The 15,508-nt window shown below is 39.9% G+C and overlaps 2 protein-coding genes across 3 annotated transcripts in view; one reads left to right on the top strand and one right to left on the bottom strand.

Annotated features, from left to right (window-relative positions):
• CHEK1 (checkpoint kinase 1) overlaps positions 1–15,508 on the bottom strand; it is a 100,815-nt gene that overhangs the window by 48,072 nt on the left and 37,235 nt on the right. Inside the window, exon 14 of one of the 2 annotated variants that reach the window (XM_073022110.1) lies at positions 11,902–11,918. The exons of the other annotated variant lie outside the window; for it this stretch is intronic. The gene's annotated coding sequence lies outside the window, so the exon portion shown is untranslated. Of the gene's footprint in view, positions 1–11,901; positions 11,919–15,508 lie in introns of those variants that run through there. 2 annotated transcript variants of the gene reach the window in all.
• Positions 299–8,806, top strand: ACRV1 (acrosomal vesicle protein 1). The gene is made up of 4 exons (XM_008021400.3): positions 299–423; positions 2,874–3,434; positions 4,773–4,892; positions 8,608–8,806. The coding sequence occupies exons 1-4, from the start codon at positions 372–374 to the stop codon at positions 8,730–8,732; spliced, it is 858 nt and encodes a 285-aa protein (XP_008019591.2). The 5' UTR covers positions 299–371; the 3' UTR covers positions 8,733–8,806.

Here is a 15,508-nt window from a genome sequence, read left to right as displayed (position 1 = left end):
ATCAAAATCACTTTTAAAGAGAGTAGATATCTTTTAAACTTTATTACAAAAAAAAAATGTGCTTTTTGGTAATACTTTTTTTTTTTTTAAATATAGGGCAGATAGCCCCAACACACCACCCTGCACACAGAAAATACTCATTGGTCTTCACTAGTGAAATAACCAATGGGTTGCTAAGGGCCTACTTGCCTGAACAGGCTACACAAGAATCTCAGAGCCCAACCCATTGTGAAGAAACATGGGCTACTTCTGAGGTTCTAGAATTCCCAGAAGCTCTGCTTCAGCACTGGGAGCTTTTGCTTGCAGTTTGCTTCATAGCTCTGTGAAGAAGCTGTGGCCCACACTAGGATCCTCTCTTTTCCTAAACCCAGATGAACATGTTTCTCTTCCTAATGAGTCTTTATCTGCTTGGATCTGCCAGAGGTAAGTGTTCGATCTAGGCCTCAGGTAAATACAAAAGGGGTCTCCCTTAAGACATTTCAGGCCTTGAGGAAGGAAGACCAGTCTCTCAGTCACCCAAACCAATCTGAGTCAGAATCAAGAGCAGCTAAACAAGTCCAACTCTGAGAGCTCCTGAACCAGTTGATTTTTCTAGTCACAGTTTTACAGTCAAAGGGTCCCACTAGCCCGGCACAGTCTTGTTTCTACGTATTTTAGCCACTCAACATTTATACCTGATGCTGCATGAGGTGAAAGAATAGGCTTAGGGGTTCTGGAGAAGCCCAATGAAGGTCTGTCCCACCAATTAAATGTGAGGGATCCTTGTGTGGCTAATGTGCCAAGGAAAGACAGAGATGGGAAGATGTGATGTGTTCAGAAAACAATCTCAGAACACGACAGAGCTATAGGCTTCATAAGCCTCTTCTTCATGGCTGTGTTCTATCAGTCCAGTTTTCTGTATCACCTCTTCTTTCGGGATCCCCCATTCATGGTGTGCTATGTTCCCTCCTGCCTCCTACAGAAGAAAGAGGCCATGAGCTCTGAGCTTTTAGTGAAATAACAATGTATTTTCTATAATGATGAGTGTCAGAGGTTTTGCTTTTTGCTTTGTTAGACCTTCAAAAATTGACTCAAAAACGTAGATACACAGCTACTAGGTGATAGTATGTGCCAGTCACATGGTGACACAAGACATAAACTATAAGATCAAGAAATTAGCATGATTTTTCATGCTCCTTCCTATATCAGAAACGTTTTATCAAAACTTTTGTTAATTATTGAAAAATCAGTCAAGTAGACAGCATTTATATAAGTTTAAAAAACAAAAACCTCCTAAAAGCTTTACTAAATCTTACCTTTCCTTTATCAACATATTCTCACCCTAGTCATTTAGAATGTCATTGATTATAAGTACTGCACGGTGCCAAGAAAAATGTATCTATCACAAGATTCTTAGAGTTTGAGTACTCTGGGGTTTTAGACTACCTCAGCCTCAAAGATCCAGTAATTCCTCTCAGCTTTTGGCTAGAATTAAATAACTTGGTTGTTGTAGTCTAATTGTCTACTCTAGGTGGCTCAGTTTAATTAAAGAATGATAATCAAATTACCTGTTTGCTGCTTCTGTTCACTTAAAATACACTTAAGGAATATTTGTCTGACAGTCAATGATGAGAGACATGGTGGTTCATGCCTTGATCCCAGCACTTTGGGAGGCTTAGGCGGGTGGATCACTTGAGGTCAGGAGTTCGAGACCAGCCTGGCCAACATGGCGAGACCCCGTCTCTACTAAAAATACAAAAATTAGCCAGGCGTGGTGGCGTGCACCTGTAATCCCAGCTACTTGGGAGGCTGAGGCAGGAGAATCACTTGAACCTGGGAGGCAGAGGTTGCAGTGAGCCGACATCGTGCCACTGTATTCTAGTCTGGGCAACAGAGCAAGACTCTTATCTTTGAAACAAACAAACAAAAAAAAACAAAAAAAAGAGACGGATTAAAGGTAGAAGAAACTGGCCAGACAAAAATAACCATCTAAAAGTTCTGTAATTCTCAGAAAACTGGATTATTTTTCTTTTCTCAGAAAAGAAAAATAAAATTCATCGAATACTAGGCAATGGTGCACTTCACAATTAACTTATCTTATTAAATACTCAGGACAACCCCATGAAGTGAATGTAAATGGTATGTCACAAGGATACAATTCATACATATGTGTGTCTATATATATATATATATAAATAAAATATGCCTAGATTTTTTTTATCTTAATAGCTTATAGCAACTTTGCCCTCTGAATCCCCAACCCACATGGCTTGGGGATTGAGTGTGAGAAAAAACTTGACATTACCAAATACAGGTGACTTAATCCCTTCTGATAATTTTTGTGGGCTCATACTTGTCATCTTCTAAAGTTTACCTTGTCCAAAGGTTAACTCCTCCACCCTTAATTTAGGTTACAGATACTCAGGTATTGAAAACTACTTGCTTTCTCTCTCCCTCTTCTATCTCCACTCTTGTCTTTCACCCGCAGAGGAATGAGAGGGAGGGTTGGTGGTGAACTTCTGATTCCATCAGTGATGTTACCTTGACTTCCTGATGCTGACTTTGTCAGGGAGGCACATTCATTTTCCTTCAGGTGCTTTTGGTACAGGGATGAGTGGATTCTCCTACGTAGTTCTTAATATTGGGGAACTTAAGATTTTTCCCTTCAATCCCAGAGGTGGCCTCTTTGTGTTTCACTAAACACTTCTGTCCTCCATGGCCTTTTGGGGTACTTAGTTGATTTCTCCCAACATCTGCAGTCTTCAGGTGCCTGATCTAGGCCCATAGGAAACCTAGGAGTCTCATAACATTAGCCTAAATTCATAGGAAAATAGTCTTTATCCCAGTGTCTCTCTCAGCTTCACCATCTCTCTTCTGTTCCTTCTCCATCCCAGGAACATCAGGTCAGTCTGATGAGTCTTCTGGCTCCATAGATCATCAAACTTCAGTTCAGCAGCTTTCAGGTGAGTTCTTTCCACTTGAAAACCCTTCTGATGCTGAGGCTTTATATGAGACTTCTTCAGGCCTGAACACTTTAAGTGAGCATGGTTCCAGTGAGCATGGTTCAAGAGAGCACACTGTGGCTGAGCACACTCCTGGAGAACACGCCGAGAGCGAGCATGCTTCGGGTGAGCCTGCTGCGACTGGACATGCAGAAGGTGAGCACACTGTAGGTGAGCAGCCTTCAGGGGAACAGCCTTCCGGTGAACACCTCTCCGGTGAACAGCCTTTGGGTGAGCATGCATCAGGTGAACAGCCTTCAGATGAACAGCTTTCAGGTGAACACGCCTCCGGTGAACAGCCTTCTGGTGAGCACGCCTTAGGTGAACAACCTTCGGGTGAACAGCCTTCAGGTGAGCACGCTTCAGGTGAACAGTCTTTGGGTGAGCATGCTTTGAGTGAAAAGCCTTCAGGGGAACAGCCTTCAGGTGCACCAATTTCAAGCGTATCTACAGGTGAGCCACCTTGGGATGGGTGCCAGTCATTGACTTAAGGTGGGAAATGGGGAACACATCAAGAAAACCCAATTTTAGGGAAGGAGTGCAGAAGAAAAAATTGTTAACACTTCACAAATAGCTCTCTCGAAGACTCTCTAGGTTTCTTCACAATCATACCAAGAGGCAGGATCTAAGTTTTGTGGGAGCCTGAAAGCTAAACGATATGGAGGGCCCTCTATAAGAAAAATAAAACATATACAAAATGCCAGTACCCCTCCAACTTCACTCTCCATAAGAAATTATGAATACACAGCCCTTCCAACTTCCCTGGAAGGGGCTCATGAAAGCGCGGAGTTCTGAAGACTAACCTTCATTAGCTTTATGCTAACCCTGCCTCTTAAACCATGTTAGAATGCTATAATTTTACAAATTCGGTAAAGAGATGTGTGCAGCTGGTGGTTCTTTTTGTTTGAACTTGGAATGTAAAGCTATTTTCTGTTAGATCCCGAAATGAGTTCCTAGGACAACTGCTAGTCTGTTGCTCTTAATTAAAAGGGTTTGTTCTGGGAAAGAAAACAAGACCTAAAGTTTGATGCCTCAAGTTATTACCAGATATAGTTCACATTTCACTCTATTGTATACATATCATTATTCTAAATTTTCAGATAAAAGAAGTGAGGCGAATGTAATATGTCCAATGTCACATGGCTAGAAAGTGGCAAACCTTGGATTCAAACTTAATACTGTGCAAAGCCCATCATCTTTCCCCTTCTTTATGCTTCCCAAGCTGGGGGGTTAGCAATAGAGATAGTAAAAGAGACAACATGGGACGTATTTCAAAGAGTGTGCTGTTAGTGACCTTCAGTAAGGTCAATTTGAAAATGGAGAAGGACGCAGACTCTTCACGGGGTTTGCAATGTTAGAGCGTTCTAACATAGCTTATTAATCGGTCAAATATGACTCCAAGTGTTTGTGCCTTATGGGTGAGAGTATGGTGGGGAGTAGAAAAGGAAGACGAAAATCACACATAGGTTTTACTCCTACGGTGTCACATGACAGAGGGCATCTAACGATAAATGCCCAGGAAGTCAATGTGGATATGGACTGAGGTAAAAATATTAGAGAGAGACATTTGGGATTCATCAGCAATGAGGGTCAGAGATGAAGAAGTAAGAATGACGGAATTTCCTCTGGCACAGTTCTATCAGACACAGGGTCCTCAGATCCCCAACAAGAACTAAGAAATAAATGTGTAGTATCCATGCCACCTATTGCCCATTACCCCTCCCAGATGTGAATCACGGCTACACATCTGGTCCACAAGGAAATGTTATCAGGCTTATCTTAAATTTTCAGGCACAATATTAAATTGCTACACATGTGCTTATATGAATGATCAAGGAAGATGTCTTCGTGGAGAGGGAACCTGCATCACTCAGAATTCCCAGCAATGCATGTTAAAGAAGATCTTCGAAGGTATATGGGGACTTCATGAGGCAATCTCTGCCTAAGAACACATCAACTTACTTCTGATAGGGGGCAGTTGGAGTGACAGGGGCCCAGGAAAGAATCAAGGAACCTGAAGATTCAGAACTTTATTTTTTCAAGGACTAAGAACAGAATCCCTTGCTGGGCAAGGTGGCTCATGCCTATAATCCCAGCACTTTGGGGGGCCAAGGTGGGAGGATCACTTGAGGTCAGAAGTTCCAGACCAGCCTGGCCAACATGGTAAAACCCCATCTCTACTAAAAATACAAAAACTAGCCAGGCGTGGTGGTGGGCACCTGTAATCCCAGCTACTTGGGAGGCTGAGGCAGGAGAATTGCTTGAACCCAGGAGGCAGAGGTTGCAGTGAGCCGAGATCATGCCATTGCACTCCAGCCTGGGAGACAAGAGTGAAACTCCAACTAAAAAAAACTAAAGAAAGAAAATAAAGAATAGAACCCCAGGTTGAGATGAAGAGATACATGCCCTTCCCATTAGGCCTAAGAGAAGGCAGGGAGACTAGCTGTCTCTTCCTATTAAAGCAATGTGTCGATTGCCCCATGAGCCATTGAGACACTGACTGTAAGCTACAGCTATATATTCCTGGGACCGAGCACAATGTAAAGTATATGGTAGGCATTTAGTAAATACTGAATGGATAAACAAATAAACAACTGTCTACAAGTCTGTGTTCACAGGTTACCAGACCTGTCCGAGTATATTCCCACACCTCTCTACCCGTATTCTCAGTTCCTCATCCCTAAAATAAGGGATCCTGGTTATTTCCATCCCAGGAACCACACTGCCTGACTCCTCTTGTAGTTTTTCTTCTCCCTCACTAGAAATGTCATTTCCCCATTTCTACACGCATGAATTCATCCACCATCACTCGGAAAACATTAATGACACGTACCATGAGCCCCTACAGAAAGATGACTCAAATATAGACTGTGTACAAAGAGATTATTATGTTATAATGTAAGAAATAAGAAATAATATCACAAGGGAGAAAATGGTGTCTTAAGAAAGGCACGTATAAAGTGCAGAGAGTTCAGGGAAAGGAAAGATTAGAGGTGTAGAGAAGTATGGGGAGAAGGTGGTATTCAGAAAAGGCTTTGAGGGAACATTTACGATTTGGGCCAGTAGTCCTCAATCTTGTTTGCACATTACAATCACCTGAGCAGCTTTTAAAAAATCCTAATATTCAGGCTACACCAAAGCAATTAAACCAGAATCTCTGGGGATAGAATCCAGGCATCAGTATTTTTTAAAAGGCTCCTAGACAATTCCGATGTGCAGTCAAGATTAAAGAGATACTGATTTAGTCATACAGCAATGGTTGATGGGTATTCCAGAGACAGGGAATTATGAAAGCAAAAGTCAGAAAAGTGCAGATGTAAATAGGAAAAAGAACAAAGAATTTTTCGAGGATGGTGAGCAGAGACATAGAAGATAAACTTGGAAAGGTTGACTGGAGCCAGTTGATACAAGAGCTTCAGTGTCAGTTAAAAAGAGTTTGAATTTAATAGTTCTCCTTTATTTATTGCTCCCAGACAGTATGATATACATTTTAAAATACACTTTCTCATTTAATCCTCACAAAGTAGGAATTTTTTATTCCTGTTAACAGAAAGGGAACAAATTTAGAAAAGAGAAACAGCTTGCCTAGACATGTTACTAGGACTAGGCAGAGCCAATAGCCCATCCAGGTTGGTCAAAGTGCTTCTTCAGGAAGATTACCTTAGAAGCAAGTTACAGTGGACACAAGAGAACCTGTTAAAGGGCTATTGTAATGTTTCAGTAAAAGGTAATAGGAGTGACTGATGGAAAGACGTATTAACATCTCTCCCATGTCTTTTCACTCATTCTGCATCCCTGTTTACACTCTACACTTACTCCAGCTATGCAAGTCACCATTTCCTGAACAGTTTCATGTTTTCATGTTTTTCTCCAATTATGCTTCAGCCTGAAATTATCCTCTTTCCCTTCTACACTAATCAAAATGCTACCAGTTCTTCATAGCTTAGTTCAATATCACTTCCTTTCTAAGAATTTCCTTGATAATATGCCCCCCTTAATCAAAATACCAAAATTAATCACTTATTTGCCAGCATAGCATATAACATGGTTTTTCCATTTCATGTCATAATTGGCTATTTTTGTTTATCTCTCTCAGCTCTTGACATCAAATGATGTTATTAATCTTTGCATTCTCCAGAGTCTAGCATAGTTCCTTACTAGGTCCCTTAATTTTTTTTTTTTTTTTTTTTTTTTTGAGATGGAGTCTTGCTGTCTGCTCAGCCTGGAGTGCAGTGGCGTAATCTTAGCTCGCTGCAACCTCTGCCCCCAAGGCTCAAGCGATTCTCCTGCCTCACCCTCCTGAGTAGCTGGGATCACAGGTGCCTGCCACTAAGGCTGGTGAATTTCTACAGTATTAGTAGAGACAGTGTTTCACCATGTTGGCCAGGCTGGTCTCGAACTCCTGGCCTCAAGTGATCCACTCACCATGGCCTCCCAAAGTGCTGGGATTACAGGTATGAGCCACCACGCCCGGCCAAATGTTTGATAAATGGAAACTGAGTGACAGAAACAACCTAGATTACAAGTAGAACTGACAGAACTTCACAACAAATTGGATGGAAAAAGCAAAGGGAAGAATCAGAGATGACAGAGGTTTTGAAGGAGTGGTACAGGAAGTATATAAAGGAAACTCACAAGAACAAGCAGGTTTGGGGAGGAAGGTAATGAGTTTCATTTTGGGCGCAGTAAGTTTTAGATGCCCTTAACATATTGGCATGGAGGTGATCATCAGTTAGTTGGTAATGTGAGAATTCAACTTGGGAGAGCAGAAATAATCGGATCCAGAGGAGTGGATGAGCAGTGGGGAAGACCTCGTCAGGAGCAGAGTATCAAGAAGGGGTATAGTTTCAGGCCAGGTGCAGTGGCTCACGCCTGTAATCCCAGCACTTTGGGAGGCGCACTTTGGGTGGATCACAAGGTCAGGAGTTCGAGATCAGCCTGACTAACATGGTGAAACCCTGTCTCCACTAAAAATACAAAAATTAGCCAGGTGTGGTGGTGCACCTGTAGTCCCAGCTACTCAGGAGGCTGAGGCAGGAGAATCGCTTGAACCCGGGAGGCGGAGGTTGCAGTGAGCCGAGATTGCATGACTGCACTCCAGCCTGAGCGACAGAACAAGACTGTCTAAAAAAAAAAAACGAAACAGGGTGTAGTCTACACTATGATATGCAAGCAAAGAGGTTAAAAAAAGTCCTGAGAAAAGGCTGCAGAATTTGATGAATAGATCTCTATGACCTTTGAGAGAGAAGTTTCAGCATAGTAGGGTCATGATTCAGGGTGTGAGGGGCCAAGGTGAAGGGATAGGCAGACCCTGGGAAGGCTGTAGTGAAAGGAAGGATAGTGCTAGGAGAGTAGCACGATTAAGAGAAAGTATTTTAAATTTGGGGGAACCTGAGCATCCTTGTAAACCAAAAAAGGAGTCCATAGAAAGACTGATAAGAAAGGAGTGGGCAACTGATGGGGGGCAAGGTCCCAGAGGAAGCAAAGAGAAGAGAAAAAGAAGGGATAATATACAAGTGGAGGTCTTGGTCATCCTGCATGGAGACACTGAACATCACAAAGGCTAAGGTTGGAGGACAAAGAGGACAAAGCTTTCTGCTCACTAGTCTGTGTCTGTTCCTTTCAGGTGGAAAACTCCAATTCATGGTTCAAGGGTGTGAGAACATGTGCCCATCTATGAACCTCTTCTCCCATGGAACCAGGATGCAAATTATATGCTGTCGGAATCAATCTTTCTGCAATAAGATCTAGAAGCCTGGGCCTTTTGCTTGTTTTGACTCAGGCAGTAAAAAGTCTCTATCACTCTATTTGGCTCATTTTATATTTAGTTCCTTCCCCAGTCAACAACTGACCACGTCTGCCTCTGCCTGAGCATTAGGATGCTCAAACATCCTATCTTTCTTCTATTCATGCTTTTATCCATTCTTCTCTGTCCTATCTTCCCTGCTCCAACTCTCTCTCTCAATATTCCTGATTTTTTTTTTCAATAAATTTCACATCGTTAAAGCACACAGGCTCAAGATTGCAAAGTAGGTATTAATCTTTCACAGGGTGTAAACAACGTTGCAGGTACTTCTGACACCCCTACTTTTCCATCCCTACACACTCTTCCATTTATTATGGCATACAAAAACTCAACACTTCTTTGGCTCTTGAGAGTTTCCAGCCTTCAGCAGTCCACTACTAACATAATAATAGTACAACGATTCCTTATTTGCTATATATTGCAGCAGTTCATAATGCTCAAATCATTTTTTTCACAATGTTACTGAATCATCTATTCAGGACAGGAAGGCAAATGGAAATACTAAACCGTCCCTCACTCATATAAGTGTTATGTTCTTCAAGGTGTTTTCACATACATGGTCTCATTTGATCCTCAGGAAAGAGCCCAAAGGGGTAGACAGGAAAGATGGCATCATCCTTTTTTACAAATAAGGAAATGTGACACAGAGATGTTTCCTTTATTCATACTCCATGTTGTTCCAAATTTACCAAGGTTACAGAGCTAGAGAGAGTTATAGGCAGATTCCACAACCAAATCTGCATGACCTAAATCTAAGCCGTCTCCACCACAATGAAAGTAGCCAGAATGGTTCTAAGAACTCTCAGAACAGTACAACAAGAAGTCAAGTCAATTTTACCATACATAAAATTTAAAATTTTAACATATATACACATCATGACTCCTTCCCAAAAATATACTGGTAACAAGCTCTTCACTGGCAATAATGGTAAACTGGAAGAAAATGGAACATCTTCAAACTTCTGAGTGAAAATTATTTTGAAATTATACTCATATTCCTAGATAAAATAGTATAGAAAAATAAAATCCCCAAACCAGGAACTAAAATCCCAAATGAATTTTCAACTTGGCCAGAAGGGAAATGAAAACCTGCCAACATTGTCAATACTAATTACTCTTTTTTTGAAGGGAGAAGATAATAGTCTATTAGGTATAGGTGATGAGGGAAAAATGTAAGTTCAAACATGTTGTTAAAATTTAAGGAGCCAGGCATGATGGCTCACATCTGTAATCCCAGTGCTTTGGGAGGGTGAGGCAGGAAAATCATTTGAGACCAGCTTGGGCAACACAGCAAGACCCCATCTCTATAAAAAGTTAAAAAATTAGCTGAGTATGATGGCTTATGTCTATAGGCCTACCTACTTGGGAGGCTGAGGTGGGATAATCACTTGAGCCCAGGAGTTCAAACACAGCCTGGGCAACACAGTGAGACTCATCTTAAAAAAAAATTTAAGAGTAAGAAAATTCTGGCTTCCATTTATAGTGGAATAATTTGAAGTAACCCTCTCACAGATAAAAATTATGTTTTGGACAAAACATAAAAAAATCATTTGAAAGCTCCTCCAAACCACTAAAGAGAGATTTGTGAGCTTATGCTTGAGGTTACTTCTCAATCCATGCATCACAGGCTGGCAAAAAGCCACTGGTTGGAGGTTTCAGAGAACATAGGTTGGGGCTAGCAGAGCAGCTGCAAAATTAGGGGGTACTCCCAAAAAGAAGACAGCCACAGAGAAGCCTCTAAATGTGAGGATAACCTCTGACCAAATTCTTGTCTGGTCACTGACTCCAAGAGGCTCAAAAACAATAACATCAGGGCCGGGCGCAGTGGCCTGTAATCCCAGCACTTTGGGAGGCCCAGGCAGGCGGATCATGAAGTCAGGAGATCAAGACCATCCCAGCTAACATGGTGAAACCCTGTCTCTACTAAAAATACATTAAAAAAAAAAAAAATTAGCTGGGCGTGGTGGCGGACACCTGTAGTCCCAGTTACTTGGGAGGTTGAGGCAGGAGAATCACATGAACCCGGGAGGTGGAGCTTGCAGGGAGCCAAGATCATGCCACTGCACTGCAGCCTGGGCAACAGAGTGAGACTCCGTCTCAAAAAAAAAAAAAAAAAAAAAAAAATCTGAAAGCTGAAAAAACAGGACAGAGATTTTAGCTTCTGTCCACATTGAAGGAGACAGACCTAATAGAACAAAAGTCAGTACTCTTCAGAGGAACACAGAGAGTCCAGAATCTCTATAATTCCTCATTTACTATGTCTACTATGTAATAAAAAATTGTTATACATAGAAAAAGCAGGGAATTGTGACCCATAGCCAAGAAAAAAGGCAGTCTATAGACCTTAACCCCCAAATGAATCACAGGTGTTAGAATAAAGTGAACAAAGGCAATAAACAGCTATTACATTCAAGAATGTAAAGGAAAATAGCGTCATATGAATAAACAGGCAATGAATCTTAACATAGATACTGAAACTATAAAAATGAACCAATGGAAATTAATTTATTTATTGTACTAAGAAGTGCAATAATGGAGAAAAATCCCCACATGGTTTAATGGTTTAATAGCATATTGGAGACCATGTTTAGTCACCAAATTTGAAGATAGATCAATAGTAACTATCAAATCTGAAGAACACAGGAAAAGAATTAAAGAAAACAAAGCTTCAATGAATTGTGGAACATAAATAATAAGATATTGTAGTCAACAAGGAAGAGATGAGACAGAAAAAGGCATTTAAATAAATAATAACTAAATTTTGCCAAATTGGGTGAAAAACATAAACTTATAAATCTAAGAAGCTCAATAAACCCAAGCCAGGATAAATACAAAGAAATATACCTAGGCACCGCCGGGCACAGTGGCTCATGCCTGTAATCCCAGCACTTTGGGAGGCTGAGGCGGGTGGATCACAAGGTAAGCAGTTCGAGACTAGCCTGGTCAACATGGTGAAATCCCGTCTCTACCAAAAAAATACAAAAATTAGCCAGGCGTAGTGGTGGGCACCTGTAATCCCAGCTAGTCGGGAGGCTGAGGCAGGAGAATCACTTAAACCCAGGAAGTGGAGGTTGCAGTGAGCCGAGACCGTGCCATTGCACTCCAGCCTGGACGACAGAGCGAGACTCCATCTTAAAAAAAAAAAGACATTATTAGAACTGATAAAATTTGAATATGGACCTTGAACTAGACAATAGTGTTATATCAATGTTAAATACCCTCATTTCTGTTAACTAAACTAGGTTGTCTATGAGAAGGTCTTTTTATTCTAAGGAAATACATATTGAATTAATTAGATACTAGCAACTGAGACTTAATGATGAGACTTAACTGAGACTTAATGATGGGATACATTATTTGGACTAATCCTTACAATGAAAATAGTAACTTAAAAATCAGCCGGGTGTGGTGGCTCACGCCTGTAATCCCAGCACTTTTTGGGAGGCTGATATGGGCGGATCACTTGAGGTCAGGAGATCGAGACCAGCCTGGCCGACACGGTGAAACCCTGTCTCATCCAAAAATACAAAAATTAGCCGGGCATGGTGGCACGCACCTGTAATTCCAGCTACTTGGGAGGCTGAGACACAAGAATTGCTTGAATCTGGGAGGCAGACGTTGCAGTGAACTGAGATCATGCCACTGCCCTCCAGTTTGTGTGACAGAGCGAGACTCTGTCTCAAAAACAAAAAACTTAGTACTGGAAGTCCTAGCCAGAGCAATGAGGCAAGAAAAAGAAATGAAAGTCACTCAAATAGGGAAAGAAGTCAAACTATCTCTCTTTACTGAAAATATGAGTCCATACATAAAAAACCCTAAAGAATCTGACACAAGGGTCCTGGAATTGACTAAATAAATGTACAACAATCACTAGCATTTTTATAAAACAATAGTGTTCCAGCTGAGAACCAAGTCAAGAGCACAATCTCATTTACAATAGTCATAAAAAATATGAAATATCTAAGAATTCATCTAACCAAGAAGGTAAATGATACAAGTTCTCCTACTGAAAGAAATCAGAAACAACACAAATAAATGGAAAAATATTCCATGTTCATGGATTGGAAAAATCAATAGTTAAAATGGCCATAATACCAAAGTGATTTACAAAGACAACACTATCCCTACCAAAATACTCATATCATTTTCCACAGAATTAGAAAAATTTATTCTGAATTCATTTGGAACCAAAAAAGAGCCTGAATAACCGAAGCAATACTAAGCAAAAAGAACAAAGCCAGAGGCATCACACTGCCTGACTTCAAGCCATACTCTAAGGCTACAGTAATCAAAACAGCATGGTCAAAAACAACAGATGTTGGTGAGGCTGCAGAGAACAGGGAACACTGTAGCTGGGAATGCAAACTAGTTCAGCCACCATGGAAAGCAGTTCGGCGATTTTGCAAAAAACTTAAAATAGAATTATTCAACTCAGAAATCCCACTACTAGGTATATACCCAAAATAAAATATTCTACCAAAAGGACACATGCACCCATATGCTCAATGCAGCACTATTCACAATAGCAAAGACATGGACTCAACTTAAGTGCCCATCAATGGTGGACTGGATGAAGAAAATATGGTATACATACACAAAGGAATAATATGCAGTTATGAAAAAGAATGAAATAATGACCTTTCCAGCAACATGGATGGAGCAGGAGGCCTTTATCCTAAGTGACCTAATGCAAGAAGATAAAACCAAATACAACATGTTCTCATTTGTAAGTGGAAGCTAAATATGGAGTATACATGAATGTAAAGAGAAGAACAATAGACAGTGGGGATCAATAGCTAGGAGAAAGAGAGGGGAAAGGGCTGAAGATCTGTTGGGTACTATGCTTACTGGCTTGGTGAGAGGATCACTGGGACCCTAAGTCTCAGCATCGTGAAATTATCCCATGTAATAAACTGGCATGTGTACCCTTTAATCTATAACAAAGATAAATTTTTCTTTAAAAACAAAACAAAACAAAACAAAAACAATAACAAAAAAGTTGGCTGAATGGATTGAAAAAAGAAATCAAGATTCAACTACATCCTGCCCCCAAGAAACTCACTTTAACTACGAAGATACATATAAACTGAAAGCGAAGGGTTGGAGAAATATATGCCAAGTAAACAGAAAGCACAAAACAGCAGGAGTACCTGTATTTATATCAAATAGACTTTAAGAGAAAACTGTAAAAGGAAATAAAGAACATCCTTACAGATTGTTAAAGAGGTCAATATAGCAAGAGAAATAAAAATAGTAAATATACATGTACCCAGCACCATAGCACCTAAATATATAAAGCAAATATTACTAGATCTAAAGGAAGAGACCGACTGCAGTACAGCAATATTAGGGGCCATCAAAGACCCACTTCGGCAGTGAACAGATCATCCAGATCATCAAAGAAACATCAGAGGTAAATTACACTGTAGACCAAACAGATCTAACAGACATTTATAGAACATTTCCTCCAACTACTGCAGAATACACGTTCTTGTCATCACATATGGAATACATTTCAAGTCAGACCATATGAGAGGCCACAAAACAAGTCTCAACAAATTCAAAAGTCAAAATAATATCAAGTATACTGCCCAACCACACTGGAATAAAACTAGAAATCAACAATAAGAGGAACTTTGGAAGTTGTACAAATACATGAAAATTAAACAATGTGCTTCTGAAAGACCAATAAGTTAAAAAAAAAAAATTAGAAGTAAAATTAAAAATTTCTTAAAACAAATGAAAATGGAAACACTACATCAAAACCTATGGTATCCAGCAAAAGTCATGCTAAAACGGAAATCTGTAGCAATAAATGCTTACATAAAAAAATAGAAAAAAAAAAAAAACCCTAAAAATGTACCTCAAGGAAATTGAAAACAAAGAAACAAAATTTTTTTTAAAAAAAATCAAATCCAAAGTTAACAGAAGCAAAGAAATAAAGATCAATGTAGAAATAAATAAATAAATTTAGACAAAAGTGCATAAAACAAAAAGTTGTTTTTTGGAAAAGATCAAGATGCAAGAAATCAAAAAAAAAAAAAAAAAAAAAGGAAAAAAAAAACAGGAGTGAAGACCCAAATAAATAAAATCAGAGATGAAAAAGGAAAAATGACAACTAGTACCACAGAAACACAAAAGATCATTAGTCATCATGATAGTCATCATGAACAACTATATGCCAAAAAATTGGAAAAGCTAGAAGACATGGATAAATTCCTGGATACAAACAACCTATCAAGATTGAACCATGAAGAAATGGAAAACTTGAACATATCAATAATGAGTAGCAACATCAAAGCAGTAATAAAAAGTCTTCCATCAAAGAAAAGCTCAGTTTTCTGCCCTTGCGATAGTTTGCTGAGAATGATGGTTTCCAGCTTCATCCACATCCCTATAAAGGACATGAACTCATCTTTTTTTACGGCTGCATAGTATTCCATGGTGTATATGTGCCACATTTTCTTAATCTAGTCTGTCATTGATGGACATGTGGGTTGGCTCCAAGTCTTTGCTATTGTGAATAGTGCTGCAATAAACATACGTGTGCATGTGTCTTTATAGCAGCATGACTTATAATCCTTTGGGTATATTCCCAGTAATTGGATGGCTGGGTCAAATGGTAATTCTAGTTCTAGATCCTTGAGGAATCACCACACTGTCTTCCACAATCGTTGAACTGGCTTACAGTCCCACCAACAGTGTAAAAGTGTTCCTATTT

The sequence above is a fragment of the Chlorocebus sabaeus genome, chromosome 1, assembly GCF_047675955.1.
Source record: "Chlorocebus sabaeus isolate Y175 chromosome 1, mChlSab1.0.hap1, whole genome shotgun sequence".
In the NCBI taxonomy this organism is placed as follows: Eukaryota; Metazoa; Chordata; class Mammalia; order Primates; family Cercopithecidae; genus Chlorocebus; species Chlorocebus sabaeus.
The sequence above is the reverse complement of the archived record's forward strand: the minus strand, read 5'-3'. Positions and strand labels throughout refer to the sequence as shown.

Excerpts from the sequence above, each read along its gene's own strand:
- ACRV1 (XM_008021400.3), top strand. The coding sequence starts at position 372 with ATGAACATGTTTCTCTTCCTAATGAGTCTTTATCTGCTTGGATCTGCC. Across the intron at positions 3,435-4,772 it reads AATTTCAAGCGTATCTACAG|GCACAATATTAAATTGCTAC; the intron begins GTGAGCCACCTT and ends TTAAATTTTCAG. Across the intron at positions 4,893-8,607 it reads GTTAAAGAAGATCTTCGAAG|GTGGAAAACTCCAATTCATG; the intron begins GTATATGGGGAC and ends TGTTCCTTTCAG.